General features: G+C 39.4%; 1 protein-coding gene across 2 annotated transcripts in view; it reads right to left on the reverse strand.

The window, feature by feature from the left end:
* HMCN1 (hemicentin 1) overlaps positions 1 to 24469 on the reverse strand; it is a 384153-nt gene that overhangs the window by 266393 nt on the left and 93291 nt on the right. For both annotated transcript variants that reach the window (XM_040359793.1, XM_040359792.1), the window contains exons 17-26: positions 23707 to 23802; positions 21620 to 21747; positions 19186 to 19330; positions 14674 to 14786; positions 14110 to 14269; positions 10989 to 11166; positions 9059 to 9186; positions 7578 to 7838; positions 7350 to 7445; positions 2151 to 2345 (exon numbers count right to left, since the gene is read on the reverse strand). In XM_040359793.1, the coding sequence (XP_040215727.1) occupies positions 2151 to 2345; positions 7350 to 7445; positions 7578 to 7838; positions 9059 to 9186; positions 10989 to 11166; positions 14110 to 14269; positions 14674 to 14786; positions 19186 to 19330; positions 21620 to 21747; positions 23707 to 23802 (1500 nt within the window). The remainder of the gene's footprint in view (positions 1 to 2150; positions 2346 to 7349; positions 7446 to 7577; positions 7839 to 9058; positions 9187 to 10988; positions 11167 to 14109; positions 14270 to 14673; positions 14787 to 19185; positions 19331 to 21619; positions 21748 to 23706; positions 23803 to 24469) is intronic.

Below are 24469 nucleotides of genomic sequence, written 5' to 3' on the forward strand. Positions count from 1 at the left end.
AATAGCTTTCACCTATGCATTGTATTACTCTGAATTTTTTTTAAATCCCTCTCACTAGATTATTTGTGTGCTGTTACCAGATAATTCATTTTCCATGGGCGGTTAATATTACCATATGTAGAATCTGACTATATATGAGTTTTAATGCAATAAACTCAACAAGAAATATCTTTTCCCTAGAAAACATATAAGGAAAACTGATGTAAAATGCGTTTGGATCGTAAGCAGTGCCCCCCTTACCCTTTTGTATTGTAAAACATTGGAAACTGATAGAAACTAAAGAAGCAGGTTTGTAACTTCCATAATTTGTGGCTTAAAGCGGGGGTTCAGCCAAAAAATTATTTTTAACATTACATTCAGCCGAGTTGTCAGAATGACAATCGGCTGTTTTTTTTTATTCTATCCCCGTACATATCGTATTTTCACCGCCGCTTCCGGGTATGTCTTCTGCGGGACTGGGCGTTTCTAATTGATTCACAGGCTTCCGACCGTCGCATGCTGCGCGTCACGAGTTGCCGAAAGAAGCCGAACGTCGGTGCGCAGGCGCCGTATAGAGCCGACTCGCAGTCCGGCTTCTTTCGGCAACTCGTGACACGCTGTATGCGACGGTCGGAAGCCTGTCAATCAATTAGGAACGCAGTCCCACAGAAGACATACCCGGAAGCGGCGGTGAAAATACGGTATGTACGGGGATAAAATAAAAAAAAAACAGCCGATTGTCATTCTGACAACTGAATGTAATGTTAAAACATTTTTTTGGGGTAAACCCCCGCTTTAACCACTTGCCTACTGTGCACATACACCCCCTTCCTGCCCAGACAAAATTTTAGCTTCCGGCACTGCGTCGCTTTAACTGACAATTGCGCAGTCGTGCGTTGTGGCTCCCAAACTTCCTTTTTTTCCCACAAATAGAGCTCTCTTTTGGTGGTATTTGATCGCCTGTGCGGTTTTTATTTTTTGGGCTATAAACAAAAATAGAGCGTAAATTTTGAAAAAAAACACAATATTTTTTACTTTTTGCTATAATAAATATCCCATTTTTTTTTTTACTAGTAATGGCGGTGATCTGTGATTTTTTTCGGGACTGCGACATTATAGCGGACACATCGGACACTTTTGACACATTTTTGGGACCATTCACATTTATACAGTGAACAGTGTTATAAATATGCATTGATTACTGTATAAATGTGACTGACAGGGAGGGGGTTAACCACTAGGGGGCGGGGAAGGGGTTAAATATGTAGCCTAGTGAGTGTTCTAACTGTAGGGGGGTGACTGGGGAGGTGACCGATCTGTGTCCCTTTGTACAAGGGACACAGCATCGGTCTCCTCTCCCTGACAGGACGTGGATCTCTGTGTTTACACACAGAGATCCACTGTCCTGCTAAGTTACTGGGCAATCGCGGGTGCCCGGCAGCCATCGCGGCCGCCGGGCACGCGCACTGTGTTCCCAGTAACGCGACAGGGGCGCGCGCGCCCCCTAGCGGCTTTAAATGACAGGACGTCATGGACGTGTGGAGAAAGCCTCTTGGGGGGGAGGGGACGAGCAGGAGTGTCAGGACGTCCACTAACACACAGCTCCTTTCTTTATCTGCAAAGTAGAGTGTCCTGACTTGCCTGCTCGCCCCCTCCCCCTCAAGAGGCTTTCTCCTCACCAGGGAGAAAGCCTCACATTACTGTGTGGAGTTACAGACAGCAGAACAGGAAGTGAGGATTTCTCAGAAGAAATAAGGACATTTAAAAGCAAAATCGAAGGATGAGGTAAGTGAAGGAGGAATGCACTAAGGTAAAGGAAGCTATTTAGGGGATTTTTTTTACCTTTACTTTTTGTTTGAGTTGTACATATGGGTTAATTTACTAAAACTGGAGATTGCAAAATCTGGTGCAGCTATGCATAAAAACCAATCAGCTTCCATTTTTATTCTGTCAAAGCTTAATTGAACAAGCTGAAGTTAGAAGCTGATTGGCTACAATGCACATCTAAACCAGATTTTTCACTCTCAGGTTTTAGTAAATCAGCTCCACAGTGTCCATCCTAAAATGACAGTAGCTTTCTAAACACACACAAACGTACACACACACATCTGACTACTGTATAATAGACAATGGTTTTGAATAACAGAGGCTGGAGTAAACTTAAACGTTACCATGAACTTTCAAATTATATTTCCTTTCCGTCAATCCTGCCTGATTAGAGGCCACACACTTATATTCTCCATTGTCATACGATGTCAAAGAACTGATGATGAGCAGAGTCCCATCTTCTGCAATCTTGATACCAGGTTCTGTCCCAGATAACTCTTTGTTGTTACGTAACCATTTAATAACCGGTTTAGGATTACCTAGTTAGAAGAATACAAAAGAAACAATATATATTTTAAGTAGTTCTGGTATAAGTTATATTATAGTATATTTCGCTCAAAATTTGTATCTATGTAGAGAAATTAAACAAAGCACTCTTGTGTTTGAAAGATGTATTCAAATTTCTACTGTTTTCAAATTAATTTGGTTTTGGCTAGGACTATAACATTGCAGTTTATAAACAAGGCACCATTATGCCCTGCCAGAGGAGCAACGTAGCAGGTCAGGCATGCAGCATTAGCAGAGCCTTTGAGACTTGTAGCATAATGATTGTCTTTGTAAATATGAACATTTTGGACAAGCGTTAAGGAACATTTAAGAAAGAAAAAAACTTCATAGGCCATATCAAGTTAGACAGGTAAACAGATACATTTTTTTTTTTAAAGCCCAACTGAATTTTAGGTTTAAAATAGTTTAAAACCTTTCAAATACATCATAACAGCATGTGTGCAAAGGCTTACAGTTTGTCTTTTTTTAAAAGGAGTCATATTCTGTATAGAAAAGCCTGTTTCCTACAAGAATGCAGCAGGGAAGTACCTCTATTCTCTATGTGGAAGCAGTGGTCTCTTTGCAGAAGTCGTTGAACAAATAAAAAGGCACAGTGCACAGATACCTCAATATAATAGTTCAGTGTAGTACCCAATGGTCCAAGGACAGGGATAGAAGAGATGTATAAGTATATGCATATACACTCGTATTCATGTATTTCAATGGGTCGGTCAGGGCAGCCACCAAGAAGACCAGAAGCGGGTTCCAGTGAGCTAAACCTTGTGGGTTTATTTCTGTTGGTTGAACAATCTGCCCCTTAAGGCAGTGCTTCGGCCAGCATCGATGACTTATTGAGGGCGGTAAGGACATGTACAGTGTCCCACAACATTTTTCCGAATATCATAAAAAACCCACTACCAGTCTGACAGTCTGGGTCATCGAACAAATGCCAAAATCAATGACAGAGGCTGAACGTTCCAAAAAATTGTGTGCCAGTATTACAGTATTTTTATGCTAGACAGTACAATCTGACATTATTATTATTATTAATATCATCTCTTATGGTATAATTTACCTTTTTATTCATATAGATATCTTTGTCATTTTACCACAGGTTTGTTTACATTGTATCTCTTTTATATATGGGGGTGGCGGGTTCGTTCTTCAGTAAGTATATGTTAAAATTAGAAGCTATCAAGTTTTTTTGCCCTGTTCTCAGTATGATTTATCCCCTTCTATATTTATCTCCAATTGCTCATAACCATGATATGGATATATTTTTTCTTTCCATGCCCTGTCCCTTGTTTTTCTTGCAACCCCCCCCCCCCCCCCACACACACACACACACACTATTTAAGAATCATTGCGCATATATATATGTCTAGGTATTTGATATTTATTTAATTCATTTAATTTAATGTTATTTAATTTAATCTAAATTAACTTCATCTAATATGAATTGGATTAGTTCAATTTAAGATTATTTACTAGAATTTAGGTATAGAGCTGACCAACTCATAATGAAACTGGCATGCATTCCTTCCGTTCCAAATGAAAATGGTCACTATCCGTTTAATGTCATTTTTTATATATGTGTCATTTATCATTTATCATTTTTATTTATGGTATACTTCTCTGCCGGCATTGTGTCTCTTATAGCTAGATTCAGGTAGCCCCGCGCAACTTTAAGGCGGCGTAGCGTATCGTATTTACGCTACACCGCCTTAAGTCAGAGAGGCAAGTACTGTATTCTCAAAGTACTTGCCTCCTAACTTACGGCGGCGTAGCGTAAATGCGGCGGTCGCAAGCGCGCCTAATTAAAAATAGGCTGAGGGGGTGTGTTTTATGATAATTTGCTTTGATCTGACGTGATTGACGTTTTTTTGGAATGGCGCATGCGCCGTCCGCCTACATTTTCCAGTGTGCATTGCGGCTAAGTACGCCGCACGGTCCTATTGATTTCGACATGGACGTAAATTATGCAAATCCCTATTCACGGACGACTTACGCAAACGACGTAAATTTTTTGAATTTCGAAGCAGGAACGGCGGCCATTCTTTAGCATTGGCTACGCCACCTAGGGGAATGACTATCTTTAGGCGGTCTATCTCTTACGGAAACGGCGTATCTGTACGGGCGTACGTTCGTGAATAGGCGTATCTAGTGATTTACATATTCTACGCTGACCGCAATGGAAGCGCCTGCCACCTAGCGGCCAGCCTAAATATTGCACCCTAAGATAGGACGGCGCAAGCCGTCATATCTTAGATAGGTTTAAGTGTATCTCTGTTTGAGAATACACTTAAACTTACTGAATCTAGCTATTAATGTCTTTTTCCCACATAAACGGATGACTTTTTTTCTATGCACGCGCTGGCCCGCCCTCCGTCAGTCTATAAAACTTTCGCCCTGTGTCCATACATCTTATGCTTGAGAAAGGAGCGTGGCTATCCCTCCACCAATAGCAAGCCAGCTCTGAAACGCTTCGAACATCTGTGATGTCACAGCCCGGCGCCACGTCCTGTTTTGCTGCCCAAGCCTCGTTATAGCTCTAATCACCCAGCCGTGTCTCTTCACCATACTGCGGAAGCCAGACGAACTTTGCCAGCCACAGTGTGGCCGGATATTCATAGAAATATACTGTATATACTGTATATTGTTGAAACAACCGTTATTTCTTATTTCTACGTGCGTTACGTCCTTTCCTATTCCTGGACGACTTACGCAAAAAAAAAAAATTTTTAATTTGACGCGGCAAACACTTCAACTGCCAGTAAAAGAAGGGGGTATGGCGGTTCCACACCCAAAGCTATATTTTATTGCGTCACAATTGCAACATTTGGCAGGGTGCGGAACCGCAGAGAGAGACGACTCCATTAGCCGCTTGATGTTAGCACGCAACCCACACAAATTGCTGGTGGAAGCTTTAGAGGCAGATTTTTTCCCCCACAAATACCCCACCATAAAACTAGTTATTAAAGTTTGGCATATAACAAAGACCCTATTGGGATATGTTGGCCCAACAGAATTTCCCCCCCTATGGAAAAATAACAACTTACAGGAAGTAACAAGTATAGAAGAATCGAGGGAGTGGATGAGTCAAGGTATAACCCGCCTAAAGCACCTGTTTGAGGATAATACCCTAAAAACATTCCTAGACTTAACAAGGGAATTTAATATTTCAAACAAAACATTTTATAAGTACTTGCAGGTTCGCCATGCTATTCAAGCACAATTTAGCTCTAAAACAATTATATGGACCCAGATTCCCGTCCTTCTTAAGGTAATCAATGCAAGAATTGCCAAGGGCTTAATATCAACATTATACAATAGTCTGGGTGCTAGCGCAATAAGCAGAGCGGGCCCGGCTAAGAGTAAAGTAGCGTGGGAAAAAGACTTGGGAATAATACCACCCGATTTGTGGGATCGGATCCTTCAACAAGGCGCTCTGGTCTCAATTGCCCCCGCGCAAAGACTCTCCCACTTGTTCTTATTATTCAGGGTATACCACACCCCGCACAAAATGTTTAAATTAGGGTGGAGACAAAATAACGAATGCCCGAGATTCAAAGATAAAGGAGATCTAATACACATGGTCTGGAAGTGCCCCAAACTCTATGGCTTTTGGGTGGAAATAATAGAGAAGATAAACAAAGTCTTTGGAATATCTCTTGACCCAGAGGCTAGGATTTGCCTCTTGGGGTGCATAGAGGACATAAGAGTTCCTCAAGGCAAAAGGGAAGCTATATTGAGATGCCTCTTCCAGGCACGAAAGACAATAGCCCAAAAATGGCAGGCACAGACTCCTCCGTCAGTAGGAAATTGGTTAGCATCTATGAAGCTAACAATCTCAAACGAGAGAGTGTACTTCACTCGACAAGGGAACTACGGGAAATTTGAAAGAATATGGGGACTGTGGCAGAGGGAGGTGGGGAACCTAGGCTAGGGAAATCGGAAAAATCTCCTCCAGAATATCACGCCCTCGGCAGCAATGGCTGACACCCATTGTGGTCGGGGTGGGACAGACAGGAGCCCCAAATAGGGTTCAGCACCCCCCGGGAACCTGACTTCTAACACCAACATAAAGAAAAAAGCTGTAAATACAATGGCCTCGTCTCTTCTCGTCTCTCCTCTTTGCTCAGCGGATTGATCAATAGGGTAGCACGCTTCCTTAGTTAGGGCTAGGGAGGGGGGTTGGGGTGGGAAAGAATAGACATATGGCTAGGAGACATAGCAGGCACCAGGCACCTTCGGCTATACAAGCTGAGAACATGAATAGTATTGTCTGAAATTTGTTGTTTTTTGTTTAATTTTCCTTTCTTGGTTCATATGCTGTAACACTGTTATCTGTTTAAATATCTGCCTGTTGTACCAAGCCATTTTAAAATCAAATAAAAAGCAATTGAACGGAAAAATTTGACGCGGGAACGACGGCCATACTTTAACATGGCTGGTCTAAATATAAGTCATGAAATAGCAGCCGTAACTTTACGACGGGAAAAGCCGACTAGCGACGACGTAAGAGAATGCGACGATCGCCATAAACAGCTAATTAGCATACCCAACGTGGAAAACGACGCAAACTCCACCCAGCGGGCACCGAAGTATTACACCTACGATCCGAAGGCGTGCGAAGCCATACGCCTGTCGGATCGAAGCCTAAAGCCATTGTATCTTGGTTTGAGAATTCAAACTAAAGATACGACGCGGCAAATTTGAAAATACGCCGGAGTATCAGTAGATACGCCGGCGTATTTAGACTGTGAATCTGGCCCTTTGAGTCTCTGACACTCAACAAGTATGCAGCTCAGAAAAGTCAGCAGGTTCACAAGTGTCACAAGGTCAGCATGACAGTTGGGCATTGCTTTTAAGAAATGGTCAGCAATGACAACTCTTATATTTTCCTTAACAAATTCTTGTTTAAACCTTTTGTTTAATATAATGAAATGACAAATGAAATATAGATGGTTGCACTATAGAATCAGTCCAACATATACCTTTTGCAGGGCAGGGAAATGCAACCTGTTGACTTGAAAGCCTTTCCTGGTGTGTTTTGTCATAAGGAGGCTCCAAATCAGACAACGTAGGTGGTGCTATAATGAAAACAAAGTGAGTGTAAGGAAACAATAGCATTCAAATACATGTTTAATACAGATATAAATAATATTTACTAAAATGACTTCATAATTACTAAACACCAGTGCTCAGCAAATTATTCATTTTACCTTGAACCTCTATTGTCACATTTGCACTGTCCTGACCAACCATGTTACTGGCAATGCAAGTGTATACTCCAGCATCTGAAAGTTCAGCACTAGCAACTCTGATTGTAAAGTGCTGAAGCTTTTCATCCAGCGTCAACATTCTTCCATCTTTAAACCAGGCTGTTCTTGGTGGTGGGATCCCTTGACTTATGCAGGCAATTTCAAAGCTTTGTTTAACTTGTATTCTTATCATTTGAGGGCCACGCTGGATTTTGGGTGGGGCTGTAGATAAAAATGAAAACGGAGGAATAAATGTTTAGCACAACAGCAGCAGTTAAATTATGAAACCATCATTTAGTTGTCATCAAAAGAAAATAAATCTAGGCAGACAAGTCTTCTTTGCCTCACCTTTGACTTAAGAATTTGATGGTGGTTCAAGGGTCTCCTGACTGAGACTGCTCCACAGCTTGTGTCACAGAAAACCTCCCAAAAGACATCCATAAAACATACCCAGACCTCTCCTACTTTTATTTATTTTTTGTAATAAAAAATATGTATAGCTTAGTGCCACCTGTACTCCTGTAAATTACTAATGTTTTTTAAGAAACCATTATATGTAAATGTGTGTTAATTAATACAGAACTGAGAAACTTTTGTTAGATCGTTAGATGTGCTAACATATATTTTATAGTTAATCAAATACTGCAGATTTAATTGTAGTAAGATACCTTGTTATTCACCTTCTTCACTTGCCTGTCTTATTTACAACTCTGGGGCTTTCCATAAAGATTTAAATGTGATTATTTGTTTGCATGTAATCTAACATTTGCTATGTTCTTCCTATACTAATATAAAGCTTATATAATATTACTAGTAGCATATATATTTTCTCTGCCACTATATTCCAGACGTGTTGTACAAAAATCTGATCAGATTCACTGATGCTATTTTTCCAGTGATTCTCTGAAAACAATTATTAGATATATTACTAGTTAAAATGTGTAAAATAGAATTAGTCGGTTGGTGAAAATCAGGAAAAATACTGACTGAAAATGTGGTCATCCTACAGTACAGTTGAAGTAGTTTAGCATTTTTTCCACATTCCTTAAGACAGTTAAAGTGGAGTTCCACCCAAAAGTGGAAGCTCAGTGATGCCACATTTGCCACTTTTCAGTGAGGAGAGGGGAACAGTTGCGAGATCACTTGGAAGTTCGACCCCCTTCTCCTTCCCCCACCACGGAGTCATTCAGAAAGTGCACTGCCGGGTTCCTCTACTATGAATGGTGGTGGCAGCACTCGAGAGCCGATGGAAACATCGACTGGGGTGCTAACATCACTGGATTCCAGGACAGGTAAGTGTCCTAATAATAAAAGTCAGTAGCTACAGTCATTCATGATTCAAAATAAATGATGTGTTGGGATTTTAGGTCATCAAGTTCTCAAAGTTTTTATCAGCTTCAATTATATGACTGAATATATCAAGCATACGAATAAGTACTTACCATAGACATTGAGTGTTACTATTTGAGTAACATTTCCTGCTATGTTTGTAGCTACACAAGTATATGTTCCAGCGTCAGTAACCCTAACGTCTAATATCCTCATTGAGCCAGGTGGTAGAATAGTGTGTCTGCAATAAAAAACATAAAAAAGGTTTAAGCATGGACAAAAATTAAAGTTTAGTAGTTTCATCTGTACTAAGTGAGTGTCTATAGATTATAATAAAGAAGAAAAATTGAAAGGTTTTTATAAAATCTCTCGTATCAGTTGCTTTTATTACCTCTCTTTTTTTTAAATGGTTTACATTTTTAACAGTTTTCAATCTCTGGAAAGGTGTTTTAATATTGAGCAAACAGATTGTATATAGCTAGGTTTAAGCTGGGAATATATGGCTCGAATTTCGGCTGATTAGTACTAATTAGGTTGAAATTCAATTGTGGGTGGCCCTGCAAACACCACATGATTGAAAACACGCTGCCTTAATTGGAGAATTACCACCCAGACAGTGACTGCATCCTATCAAATGCAATCACTATTCAACAGAGCAATTGTATGCAGGCAGCCGTGGGTGCTAATAGCAAGGAAAAGTGAAAAAAACATTTTGTTCTCTGTCTCTTGTAGGTTGAATGACCAAGATTCAAATCATCTATGCTTAGCTTGAAATTACATGTTATGAGGGGGGGGGGGGGGGGGTGCATGTCATGAGGAAAAATACCCATGACTACTTCCAAACCTTCTTTCCTTCCTTCCTAATAGCAAGGAAGGAGGAATCAAATTATGTTTTTTCTGTCACTTGTAGGTTGAATGGCCAAAATCCAAATCATCTATGCTTAGCTTGAGACTAGATGTTATGAGGGGTGCATTTCATGAGGAATGCATTTATTATGGTAGCCCACCTAAATCTCCAGCTCACTATGAACAAAGTCATTGCTACAAGCCCAACTAAATCATGACTTATTTGCTGATTGTTCTTTCCTGGATTTCTATTCCTCCCATAGCCAAACCATAAGATGAATCTTTTAGAGACATAGGGCCAGATTCAGAGACAGCGGCGTATTTTTGTGCGGGCGTAGCGCATCTCATATGCGCTACGCCGACGTAACTCTGAGAGGCAAGAGCAGTATTCACAAAGCACTTGCTCCCTAAGTTACATCGGCGTAGCGTAAATGGGCCGGCGTAAGCCCGCCTAATTCAAATTAGGAAGGTAGTGGGCGTGTTGTATTAAAATTAGCCGTGACCCCATGCAAATGAATTCCCGAACGTATGGCGCATGCGTGCCCATGCTCAGAATCACGTCGCATATACTCCCTAAGATACGTCGGCTCAATGCTTTTGACGTGAACGTAACCTACGCCCAGCCCCATTCACGTACGACTTACGCAAACAACGTAAAATCCGATGGCTGTTCCGACGTCCATACCCTAACATGACTTACCCCTGCTTTATGAGGGATAACTATACGATGGACGTACGCCTTACATAAACGGTGTAGCTTACTGCGACGGGTGCAAGTACGTTCATGAATCGGCGTATCTAGGTAATTTACATATGCGTAAATCAATGGAAGCGCCCCTAGCGGCCAGCGTAAATATCCACCCAAGATACAACGGCGTAGGAGACTCACGTCATATGGAGCCAGAATTCAGGCGTATCTGGTTTTAAGAATACGGCGCATAGATACGACGGCGCATCCTAGAACTTACGCGGCGTATCAACAGATACATCGGCGTAAGTTCTCTCTGAATCTGGCCCATAGTTAGTAAAGGCCAGAGGTGTTTCCACTCATGAGATTCCCTTTTACCAAGAAGGATGCTGTTACTTACTTCTGCTAGTTAACTTATGCTATTTTCCTGGAATTCTTGCATTTTAAACTTACTAAATCTTACCCTTTAAACTGAAGACTACCAAGAAATAACAGTGAAATTATCTTACCTCTGAGAAAAAGGTGAAATGAGTTGTGTCTCTTTGGCCCAGGTAATAAATGGTGGAGGAACACTTTTGACCTCACAAGGAAGCACCACATCATCACTCACTTTTGCTGATATCTCAATTTGACCTTTAAAGCCATCCTGAAGACTCGATGATCCTGTATTTAGGATTCTGGGCTTTACTGAAAATAAAAACAATATATCTTTTAATATATTCTTCAAAGTAAACTTGTCAAGTGAATTGCCTTTTTGACACATGAGCAAAATCCCTGCTGTCACAGTCCTTACAAGTTTTCTGCTTTAAAATCTTTTTATACATTTTTTCATTGAGAAAAATACCAGAAAACAATAACATTACTAAACATCCACAATCACATTCCTACATCCACAAATTACGTATTCTATACCTAGAATAAGCATACTGCAAAAGATAAAATAAAAAATGAAAGCATCCTTTGGCATATAATTATTTCTAACCTTCTTTTCCTTTTTTTCTACTTTTCCCAACCTTCTTAAGGGGGAAATTCAAATAATATTCCAGTATAAAAAGTGAGGGACTAGAGGGATCCAATATTGGACATCTCTCTGTTTCCATCTATCAAAATTATCTAACGAAAATACCCCCTAGAACTAAGAAAATACCACTAATCTTTATTGTGCGAAAAGTGGGTGTCTGTTTACCTGTGCATGCCTTTTGCACAGTAAACCTGTTGAGCTGTTGAGCAGAGAACTTTGCAGTTTTATTATTCTAAATTCTCATTGTTTGCTATTAAAATGTATTAAACATAAAAGCATATATTTAAGTATATAAACTTCTAAGCAAATTGATCATATAATCTAAAAGAAAAAGCATAACTATCAACAAGTTATTTATTTTGCAAGATACTAATTAAACTCATATTCATGGTAAATTAATCTACGTTCAGTGATGATTCTAGCCAATCAGAGGTCATTACTGAATTTTGTATTTTTCAGATTTGTAACCTGCAGCTACAAACTGACAATGTATATTGATATATTTAGCTTACAAATGATTTTGTGTTATTTTTTTGTGTTATTTTAGGGGAAAATGTTAAATCCTCTGCCAGCTCTTTGTGTGTTAAAACAGAGAAAGCTCATCCTTCACACAACTCCTGGGAATTAGTTAAACTCAGGGTAAAAATATCCAAGCATGCCCTGAATCCAAATCTAAAGCATGCTTATCAAATATTGCCCTCTTATACCAAAATGCTACAATTCACTTAAAAAAAAAAAAACTGTAGCGGAAAGTTAAAGTTTTTTTTTATGGCCGGATTCTGTCATTTTGCTGAAGCCCAGAGACCCTGAGCAGTAGTAAACCTTTAATCTGTCAGGATATCGACCTCTAGTGGCTCTAAACTGAGCATGTGCAGAGCAGGGTGTGACAGTGTATTACTGGATTTTAAACAGTATAGTAGGCACTTATTTTTATTGTTTTACATGCTTTAGCTATACCTGCAAAAGAGGCTAGGCTCAAGTGATCTAAAAAGATCGGAGAGGATGACCTCAATTTTTTTTGGGTGAGATCCTGGGAATGCTGAGTATTCCTTAATTTTGCTGAAAGCTCGATGACATCACCCTTACCTAGGCACCAAGTGCAGAAGCTGGGGTGTAAGATAACCATATTTTTTACTTTTCTCTGAGGGAATTTACAGTGGATTGTGGCTTGATGGAATGGAAAGTTGGACCACTGTTTAATAAGTGGACCCTCCAAACATAAAGATTGCTAATCAAATACTGCCCCCTTCACCCTACCCTTATACAAAAATGCTGCAACCACTGAGAAAAAACTGTAGAGAAAAGTTAAAAAACAAACTTACTTTACACCCAGCTTCAACGCAGGAGAGGATAACCACAAACTCCTTTGGTGAGATCCTAAGAATGTGTATCCCTCAATCTAGCTAAAAGAACCGTGATGCTGCCCCCTCATCTAATCACCATAAGCAGAAGCTGGGGAGTAAGGTTATTTTTAACTTTTCTCCATGGATATTTCCAGTGGATTGTAGCATGTTCGCATGGAGGGTTGGACTGTCACAGTTGTTTGTTTTCAAGCACTGCAAGCATCAGAGGCATGGATGCCTTGCTAAGCACCTTATTTACAAAAACTGTAGGTATTGAGAACAACATGGGGTCTATATATACAAAATTTGCTGTGTGAATGTCTCTTTTGAGGTTACCCTCCTTTGCAAATAGACCCCATGTGTTACTACATAGAGAGTGTTAAAAAGCAAAGAGGGAAACTTTGGGGCAGATCCACAAAAGAATTATGCCGGCGTATCTATTGATACGCCACGTAATTTTAAATTTCCTGCGTCGTATCTTTGTTTTGTATCTACAAAACAAGATATGACTGCATCTCGGATCGATCCGACAGGCGTACGTCTTAGTACGCCATCGGATCGTAGATGCATTTTTTCGCCGGGCCGCTAGGTGGCGTTTCCGTCGAATTCCGCGTTGAGTATGCAAATTAGCTAGTTACGGCGATCCACGAACGTACGTCTGGCCGGCGCATTTTTTTACGTCGTATAGTTACCCCTGCTATTATGAGGCGTACTCAATGTTAAGTATAGCCGTCGTTCCCGCGTCGAATTTAGAATTTTTTACGTCGTTTGCCTAAGCCGTTCGCGAATAGGGATTTGCGTAGAATGACGTCACCGTCGTAAGCATTTGCTTGTTCCGGTTTAATTTTGAGCATGCGCACTGGGATACCCCCACGGACGGCTTCTCCAAAAAAAAGTCAGAAAGTATTTTTTTGTTATTTATGGAAAGTTCTGGTGACATGCTTTTAAAAATATAAAAAAAACACTCTAAGTATAACTTAGCCCCAGTGTATTCTATCTTTGGAAGTCCAATTTGAAAAAAAAAAACCCTCTATGTTCTCTATATGTTTGGATATACACAGCATACCTAAAAAAAAATTTATTTTAAATATTTCTTACCTTTTGGATGTTTCTGAGGAGAAGAAATTGTGTTTTAATTACAATGCTCTACAAAATTAAAATGATTAAACATGTTTTGTGGGAGTCTAGCTCTACTTTAAGAGAAAAATTACTATGCAGGGTTCATGATACTGATTTCTAATCAATACATGTATATGTGAAGCTTACCATAAACTGTTAACTGAACTTTACGTGTTGCATAACCAGCAGCATTAATTGCACTGCAGGAGTACTCCCCAGAATCCTCCCCATGTGGAGTAGACAGGAACAGACTTCCATCTGAGTCAATCAATATAGTGCCATTGTTTGGAACAACATTTTCACCCTTCTGTAAATTAAAATACAAGATAGTACTGAAAGTGGACATATAAAAAATCCAAACAACAAGCTTAGTTTTCTCTTATAGTCTTCTTTTGCATCGTTAAGTTTAAAGATTGCTATTTAGTTACACTTTTTTGTGATTAGTGCTCATACAAATCAAATCCAATAGAGAAGTGCATTTATAATTTATAATTTATAAATAATATAATGTATAGCTTTTGCCACACATCTACAAATGAAAGGCAGTTTTAGACACCAAAAATATTTTTTTAGTCTGGTTAGTAATTTTTACCTTTTACATATTACCCTTCTTATCCTATCAGTGTCATGACAGATCTGAACTTTTTGATTTGAATTGTAAATGTAAATATAATAGATTTTAATTGAATGTGTTTTTTTCAGAAAATATACCTTTTTCCAAATAATCGATGGTGTAGGGACTCCACTGGCTTTGCATGGCAAAGATATTGCATTTCCTTCAACTGTGCTGAATATCTGTGGTCCATGTTTTATAACTGGAATAACTGAAAAAGCATTTTTTTTAAAAAGTGAGCGTTAAAGGATACATGTAATAAACAGCCAGATAAATGCATGAGCAAAAACAACTTGATCATCTATAGCAAGGGTCTCAAACTGGTGGCCCTCCAGCTGTTGTAAAACTACAAGTCCCATCATGCCTCTGCCTGTGGGAGTCATGCTGGTAACTGTCATTCTTGCAATGCCTCATTGGACTTGTAATTTTGCAACAGCTGGAGGGCCGCCAGTTTGAGACGCCTGATCTATAGTCTTTAAAGTATAACTGTATAGAGTGGAGAGAGATTAGAACAAGTGTCTGGCTTTGTTGATGTCTGTGCCCCCATTAGGGTGATTCACCCTCTATTTATCCTGTTTACCAATATCATTGAAAGTGAGAGTTTAACATTTTTTTGGGTTGTACACAGTACAGAAATGGACGGGAAATTCTCTAATGGAGACACTAGATTTGGTAACCTCTTACCTCCCTCTATCCAAAATGAAAAAAGAAAAACAATTTTCTTTACTTTAAGATAATCTGTAGACTTTTAACTTTTATATATATATATATATATATATATATATATATATATATATATATATATATATATATATATATATATATATATATATATATATATATATATATAATATAAATATGTAGCACCCTCTACCATAGGTAGGTGCTAGAGGCATAGTGTTTCTGCAGGTTCTGTTAGTGCAGATAAATGTAAGCAGGTCTATGCTGCAAGCTAGTTTTTTGACCAGGGGGCAGGGAGTGGTTAGTGTAGCAGTAGTTGTGACTGACATGTACTTCAGCTTTTGGGTGCCTCCCCTGCTTTCAGTCAGAATGTTATGGGAGAGGGGTAGGGCTGAGAGTTGGAGTGGCATGGAGTACATGTGAGGAGCCCTGACCAATCCCCAACTAGAATTGTCAGGGAGCAGGCCTCCTACATATACTCATGGTCAGCCTGCTGAAGGGTTGTTGTCGGCTGGGTAAACTGAAAGAGTAGAGTGCTATACTGTGTGCAGGAGGAACACTCCCACATGGGGGGTGTGATTCAGGCAGAGGAGCTCAGGCGCTGGGAGGGAGCTTCATGGAGTCATGAAGAGGTGTCCTGGAACAGGAGCTGGAGAAGCAGTTGGTCCGCATGGTCCGGATAAATCATTCAGGAAGGACTCGGTGAGTGAAGCACAGTGGATCTCTGGAAGAGGTATGCCAGGGGAGCTGGGTGCAGAGCCAGAGGAGAGACTGTGGTGTTATGGGCCAAATCGTTGCAGCCTGAGGGCACAGGATTTGCAAGTCAGGCTTGCTGAAATCAGTAATCCATCATCAAATAATCTATATTCAACTGATGCTCAGGGCCATCAAGAAGGGGTACTGCAGGCCCCTGGCCTATTAAGAATCATCAAGTGAAACTACTTCTAGGACTTATTCAGAATGAGACCTAGTCAGCTCAAGAGGGTGGGACAGGATTTCCAATGCTGTGACAGGAAAGTGATGTGCAGAAGGAGAAGTGTCCTGGAGGTAGAAGTCTGCAGGAAAAGTGCAGAGGAGGAAAATGGTCTGAAGTAACGCTGTAAAGATTAGAGTCCACCATTTTGTTCTAATCCAAGGAAATGTAAAGCATAACCGGTATAACATTGCAAATACCAATTTTAAGTCACAGCCATATTTTTTACTGTAATCATTTCCTGTCAGTGGCATTTACTGGCAGGAGAAAAGTGCCCATTTGTAATCATCAGTTTCATGGCATCCCAATGTATTCTTCCATCACTATTTGGTGAGCTTTGATTTGGCTCAGGCACCTAATATATGTGTGTTTGTTTCAATCTAGTAACCCATAAGGTTGTAAAGCATGCATAAAGATGAGAGATCTAGAGTATGCACGTTCAACGAGTAAGCCATAGCAGCTCCAATAATTTTACCCTGACTGGCTCCTTTTGGACAGTATTTACTGAAAAGAAAACACTTTTGTATTTTTCCACAGTTATTACCTGGCAAAAAAGGTGTATGTACTGACGTACAAGATGAAAATGATTACAAATGTAAGCATACGTGATGAAAATATGGCAATGTACAAATCAAAATACATCTTCAGCAAATTCTACAAAAAAACAGTTAAAAATAATCCCTAAATAAATATAAAATATTTTTCCTAAAAATTGTCACAATTTTCACTGCTGTCATGAAAAAGTCCACATGCTTGTCTAAAAGAAGACTCTAACTGCTCCGTGTATATAATTGAAAAGTAAAATAAAAATCTGATTGGTAACTGTTGTTCACTCTGTTTTGGAAAAAGGTTGCCATCATCCCTAACTAAGCACTAGTGTATGCGAAACGCATCAGATGCCCATCTCTGTATTTTTTGCTGTGATTTGTAGTGCATTTATCCTTTAAAGACAATAAAGACAACCATCGTTTTTTTCGGAGTGCGGCTGTCCATATTTTCTTTTCTACTAGTTGCCATCATCCCTAATATACTGTCATCTTCTGATTGGTTGCTATGAATTACAATATATTCAGGTAATTTTATGATCTAAAGCTAACAAAAGAAAGCATGGAGTACCTCAGCTATGTAAGAAATATATAGGCCCGGATTCACAAAGCACTTGCGCCGACGTATCTCCAGATACGCCGCGTAAGTGCAAATATGCGCCGTCGTATCTATGCGCCGGACACACATACTAAGATACACCTAAAAACAAGCTTAATCCAACTGACGTAACTTGTCTACGCCGGCGTAGAGTGGGCGCATATTTACGATGGACGCATTTGGCGCTCCCATTGATTTTCTATTCAAATATGCAAATGAGAGAGATACGGCGATTCACGAACGTACGTGTGCCCGACGCAGTGCCGTTATGCCCCATAAAGGAGGTGTAACTCAGCAGCATCCATGCAAAGGGCTGCACCAGGGAACACAAGCCGGCGTATTTTACGTAGTTTACGTTGTACGTGAATATGGCTGGGCGTAGGTTACGTTCACGCCGTAGGCAGTGATCCGGCGTATCTTAGGCAGTTGTTTTCGACGTATTTGTGAGCATGCGCACTGGGATGCGTCCACGGGACGGCGCATGCGCAGTTGGCGATACGAATCTGTCTGGCGCTTGGCCCATCATTTGCATGGGGTCAGGCCTCATTAGCATGGCTCACGCCCACTTCCACTTACGCCGACTTACGTCTTGGATACCCAGCGCAGTTTTGGGAGCATTGGCTTTGTGAATTCAATGCTTGCCTCTCTGCGCTGCGTCGGCGTAGCGTACAGGAGATACGCTACGACGGCATAAATGTGCGCCAGTGTCTGTGAATCCGGGCCATAAAGTCTATCTCTAGGCAAGACTTTTTCTTTCCTTTTTTCTTTTTAGCATAAGAAAAAATGAACACCATTTTAGTTTTAATTGCTGTCTTTTTCCTATCTCAGAGTCACCTTTTCTATTTATCCTACTGTAGTGATCATTGCCACATTGTGTTGGGAAACACAGTTTTTTAAAGCTGTCACCAGAACAGGAGATAAGAAAAAAAACTTTACATGGGAACACCTGGAGTAGGAATTGAAAATGGGAGTCAGACAGCAGAAATAAAAATAAGAAAAACATTTGCCAAAGGTTTTAACCATCCCCTACTAAAGATACAGTTTACATAACAGGACATGATATTAGCCTCATACTGACATCCTCCTCATTTGCAACAAATTGATTTAAAATAATAAATAAAATTCAAAAAAAATTAACAAGGGGCTCATTTTTTAGTTTTTGAGTAAACTCTCCCCAGCTGTGTAGTGGGGAATTCCAAGTGTACTCTCAAAATTGCACTAATTATCATTTGACCTGAACAACTTTCAAACTGTCTCAGATCAGCTAATTACCTCTCATACTTAACTTGAACATTCTTAAATATGGTCAATATTTCAATTCTACATTTTTCAAATCATCTTTTTCAAATGTGTCATTTAATATGTGTCATGTCTCATGGCTTTTTTCTTTTCAGATTTAAGGAGGAAATAAACTCAAAGTAAATCCTAATATAAATCATAGATGAGTAATAACAGAAACTAAAGAACATACTTGAAATAACTGAAGAGTTCATGTTTAAATAATCAAGATGTTCGTGTACACTTTTAATGCAAGAAAGGACACGCAGACGTGCTTTCAAAATATACTGTTTGGATTTGCAGAATTATACACATTTTTGAGAAAAAAATTGCTTTCTAACCTTTTATTAGTTGTCATCACTATGTTGGCTTTGTATGGGAAGAGGTTTCTTTAATGTACAGACTATAGAGGATGTTTTACTTTGTTTGTGTTAGTGCTGCAGTGAAATATCAGGCTGTATGTAAATGCAGTGAAACATCTGTATTGGACACATCTAAGATGACCCTAATAGTATAAAAGTCTAAAATATCTTACCATGTACATTAACAGCTGTAACTCTTCTGCTTGTACCAGCAACATTTGTTGCTACACATATATACTCTCCACTGTCTTTTAAATGAACACTTTCAAGATGAAGGGTTCCATCAGAACGTATGCTAACGTATGGGCTGGAGATCAACTAAAGGAAACAATGTACAAAATATACAATTTAAAGATTATTTTTTAAATCACAAAAATCACAAAAATGTTTTAACCTCTTAGTACCACCTTACATACACAATTACAATATAGTATTGGGGCATAAAGAAGTGTGTGTGTGTGGGGGGTCTTAACCTGCCCTGCATCTTTTGCATAGAGCTCCAGGTCCTATTTCTGCTGTCACCAATGTTTGAATAGAGATTGGATTTTGGACCCTAAACCAAAAGCCAAAAAAAAGGGGGGGGTTGTGGGCAATTGGACTATTGCGGTATGATGAGCAATTGTAAAAAATGCATGTGTAAAGGAAAGTATACATTTTATTAACACAAGCAATAAAATACAGACAAAGATGCAATTTAAAATAGTGACGATCCATGTCTATCACCACAGTAATCAACCCCTAGGAGGGGGAAGATCACAATGGGAATAGGGGTCACTGAGGGTGTCTCTACTAGTTTTGTGGCCATTGTCGCTTCATCGGGAGAACAATCTGAAATTAATTGACAAACAATCAATAGATGAACAGGTGACAGGCATAGAGATACAATCAAGCCTGACTTAAAGATATAAAAAAATATATTTTTTGGGGCTTTTGGTTTGGGGTCCAAAATCCAATCTCTATTCAATTTTGATTTCTGGATGATGGTACTTTTAACTAACCTTACACTACATGCATTTTTTAGAGGCCAATTCTATATCATATTGATTAGGTGGATAACACACCTGGGCCCCTGCGTTGCGACCTGCGGTAACTACCACGGATGGGAGCTATGTGGTCTAGCTCCTCAGTGGGTTTCCGCACTCAGCCTTGCAACTTTATTATCTCCCCACTTTCAGTGGGGAGGAGCCTCTTTTTGTAATCTTTTAATTACATTTTTATTTTTTCTATTTGTGCGTTCTACAAGCAATTATATTTACGGTTGTTGTGGGTATAGCCTTTATAGGCCTTACGATTAACATAATATTTCCTACCTTATTCACCTCTATGGTGTCTAGGCTGATGGCAATGCTATGTTCTTATTCTCACTTTCCGTTATGTTCATCCTTAAGTGTATTGCTTGTGATCTCAGTGGCATTTACTATATATTTATGCCAATATCTATATTGTATATCACTGTATCTTATTGGTATCAGTTTGTATATTATCTTTACCATATGCTTACTTTAACTGTATTTATGTTTTACCAATTGTTATCTCAAGGATTGAGCTGCTTTGCCACTCTCCCCCCAATCACCTCCGCGGCTGGGCTGTCCCAGTGTGTCCTCTCCGGCGGCGACCTAGTGACGCCCTGATGGGGTTAACAGCCCCCGCCCCGGGGCTGTCCCCCACCTGCCTTTGCACTAACAAGGCTACGCCTTGGTTCCAGTGCACGGGCGCATGCGCAATCATGACCTTATCGCAACGGCATCATGCAGGTGGTCAGTCTCAGTGACGCTGTGCGCTGGCGATGGTCACCGTGCACTGACGTCACTTGACTAGGGGATATTTAAGCAGGTTCATCCTGCTTTGTATAAGATGGATGCCGGGTCCCGCGATTGCTGTCTTTTTACCCAGTGGACAGTAAGTTGTACCCCCTCTTTACATATTGACCTTCGTTACTACATCCCAGCCCTTAAACCGGCCCGTGTATTTAGGGGACTAATCCTTTCTTCCCCCATGTATCTAGGTTATCCTGGTTATAATTTGAAGCTCCAGGTGCGTTTGTTTTTACCCTCCACTTATGCACTAAGCAGTGCCCTTGCTTCTTCCAACCACTATGCTATATGGGGTGCTGAGCTTTATGACTCCTGCACTCTACACATTACATACACCTGGAAAATGCTGTCTGCGTGTTACATACTCCTGACTCCTACAATCTGTAAATTACATACTCCTTTGTGCAATACCCAATCCTGTCTACCACACTCTACACATTACATACACCAGACCCCTGAACTTTGTACAATACATACACCTTACACCTGTACGCTGTACACTACATATTTCTAACCTCTGCACAGATATTAGGCCCCTCGCTCTGTTACTGCAATTTTGCCATACACACGATTCACTGGGGTGCTCTGTGCCTGCAGTATCTTTTCTTCTAGGTGCCCTGGGTAGCACTACATCTTATACGGTGTGTTGGTCTTCCATCCACCATATGATACAGCTTATGAACTAAAGTATCCCACATTTTTCATTGTGAGCACAATGCTGGAGACCAGGTTAACATTCTCATTTATTATATTTTACAAAAATCCATAGAATCTGATTAGAAAGCAAACATACTACTTCATTGTTCCTGAGCCATTGCCTCACAGGAAGAGGATTCCCAGCTAACAGAATGCATGGCAATGTAACTTGGTTTCCTTCGATAACATTGACCACAGGAGGGCTCTCACCAATAACAGGAATTACTGAAAAAAAGAGGAGAATTTTGCAATCAAAAATGTAAACAATGAATTAACACATTAAACATAATGACTCTTACATATAAAATCCTATTACATATGAGTATCATAGACTAAACGTTCAATACAGAAGGTAAACCCCAACATGCTTACATAAAAGAACATATGAACCCAAACTGAATGACTTTTAGTTTGCTAAAACACTGTACATAATAAAGAATTGCATTTTTTTGATGATAAAACAGTGTTTTTACACTTTAATGCATTTTAGTGCTGCTTATCTCCCATAACCATTTAACAGCCATTTGTTGTCTGCACGTATGCTGTCCTGCAACTATTGAACATTATTTCCCAGGGCAGGTTTATTGATGGTGACAACTGTGGACCATGCTTATGCAATGTGTGTCAGCAAAGACACTGATACAGTAGGTTACTTTGAAAGTGCCTATGGCAAAAGGGAGAGAACATGTCACCCACGAGGAAGTGTCTGCATAGGGACTAGACATGTGCAGTTCATTTTGTGCAGAATAAATATTTTTTGTTTTTCGGATATTCGGATATATCCAAAAACCTGAATTACAGTATAAACAAAGCTTACCGAATGCTCCGAATAACGAAACTTGTCTGAATTTCCAAAATTGAAATTGAAATTTGAATACAATTTTAGATCGAATTCTAGTTGAATTCGAACTGTAAACATATTTCTGAAATCAAAGACTGTGGGGGCTATTTACGAAAGGCAAATCCACTTTGCACTACAAGTGCAAACTACAAGTGCAAAGTGCACTTATATTTGCACTAAAAGTGCACTTGGAAGTGCAGTCACTTTAAATCTGAGGGGTAGATCTGAATTGAGGGGAAGCTCTGCTGATTTTATTATCCAATCATGTGCAAGCTAAAATGCTGTTTTTTTTTTCTTTGCATGTCCCTCCCGGATCTACAGCGACTGCACTTCCAAACTTTCAGTGCAATTTCAAGTGTACTTTGCACTTGTAGTTTGCACTTCTAGTGCAAAGTGGATTTGCCTTTAGTAAATAACCCTCTGTGTGTTTGTGTTATTAGAGTACCATTTCAAAATAATGAAGTTTTTGTGATTTAAGATGATTTAAATAGTCATTGTAATCATTTGATTAATATTTTTCTTTTGTTTGTTCACTTTGCCACATTCGAATCGAAAAAAAAAAAAACAATATTTGATTCAACTGATTCAAAATATATTGTTTTGAAAGTTTTGAATTTAAAAATATTGGTAAATTCAAAGAAAAAAAAAACATGAAACGAATTCTGAATACGAATCCTGAATATGAATTGAATGAATCAACCAAATTGAACTAAGCAAAATAACTAGATTAACAAATCTAAACGAAACAAAACAATTTTTTTCATCATGCACAATAGGGACCTTCATGGCAGGATCACTAGCTATTATTTTAAACACAACTTCAAATTTAAAAGTATGGTAAATTACTTTTAAAATTACTTAAGCACATTACAATTATTATTGTAGCAATTGGTTGTATGTATAAATCAATGGTGTTGTACACTCCAACAATGTCAATGGCTAACTACGCTTATTCTAGAATGTCATCACCTCCTTCTCATGTCTGAATCGTAAATCGTAAAATTCCAGAATGGTATCAACATTTCCTCCAAATCCTGAATCAGGTTTTATGCCTCTGTTGTATCATCCCACAACCATAAGAAAGCGAGAAACAATGTGATTGTAAAGTCAAATACACTAAACATTTAACTGATTGCTTATGTTAAAGTCCAACAGAGATGAATACTCTCTGTCCTAAATTGTCAGCAATATAATAAACAGTAATTGCTGAACACCTTTTTGCATTCTTATATAATCTAGCTACTAAAACAAATTAGCATATGCATGTTGAACATGCCAGTTGTTTCATTAGAAACATTACTACCAAGATAATCATACATTACTTCACATCAACATTTTCTTACCTAGTCCAGTTAATGTAACAGTGGCCTGGGCTTGGATTTTTCCAAATTGATTTTCAGCTTCACAGATGTAGGTACCTTCATCTCCTACCCACAGATCTAAAAGATATATGACATATATAGTAAAACATGGAAATCAAGCACTCATTGACACAAAACAACATTGTTGACATGTCGTACAGTAGATGCTGGGCTTTTGTTTACAACTGGGTTCACACTATTGCAAATTGGATGAGGCTTTCCCCACATCCAATTCACATTTCAGGAGACTATGACCGGCTCTTAATGGAGTCGGTTCACACAGGACAGCTGTGGAGCGAACTGCACAGGAGTCCTGTGCGTCTTCTGGTCCATTTCAGATCCACATTCAAGCAAACATTTGGACCGAAATTGGACATGAAACAATGAAAAGGGATGCAGCCGACGCCTGCTGTGAGCTGCTCCGCATTGCAGTGTAAACCCAGACTCAAGTGAGTTTTGCATTACCATCCAATGAATTTTACATCATCATGGAAATGTTATATTGATGTCAAGCTGATACCATCAGCACATGCTTAAAGCCCATTGGCACATGCCCTTATAGTGATCTGATCCTGTTACAATACGTAATGTTTCCAGTAAAGAGAAATGCCACAGTTGTCCACAGGCCTTTTCTCAATTGAACATTTGTACTAGTAAATGTTCCTGGGACCTGCTGGATATAGTCCCAGAAACATGAGAGCAAGAGCCTACACCCAACAAAATTGTGTTCAAACACATGATCCAG

The sequence above is a fragment of the Rana temporaria genome, chromosome 7 (assembly GCF_905171775.1).
Source record: "Rana temporaria chromosome 7, aRanTem1.1, whole genome shotgun sequence".
Taxonomy (NCBI): domain Eukaryota; kingdom Metazoa; phylum Chordata; class Amphibia; order Anura; family Ranidae; genus Rana; species Rana temporaria.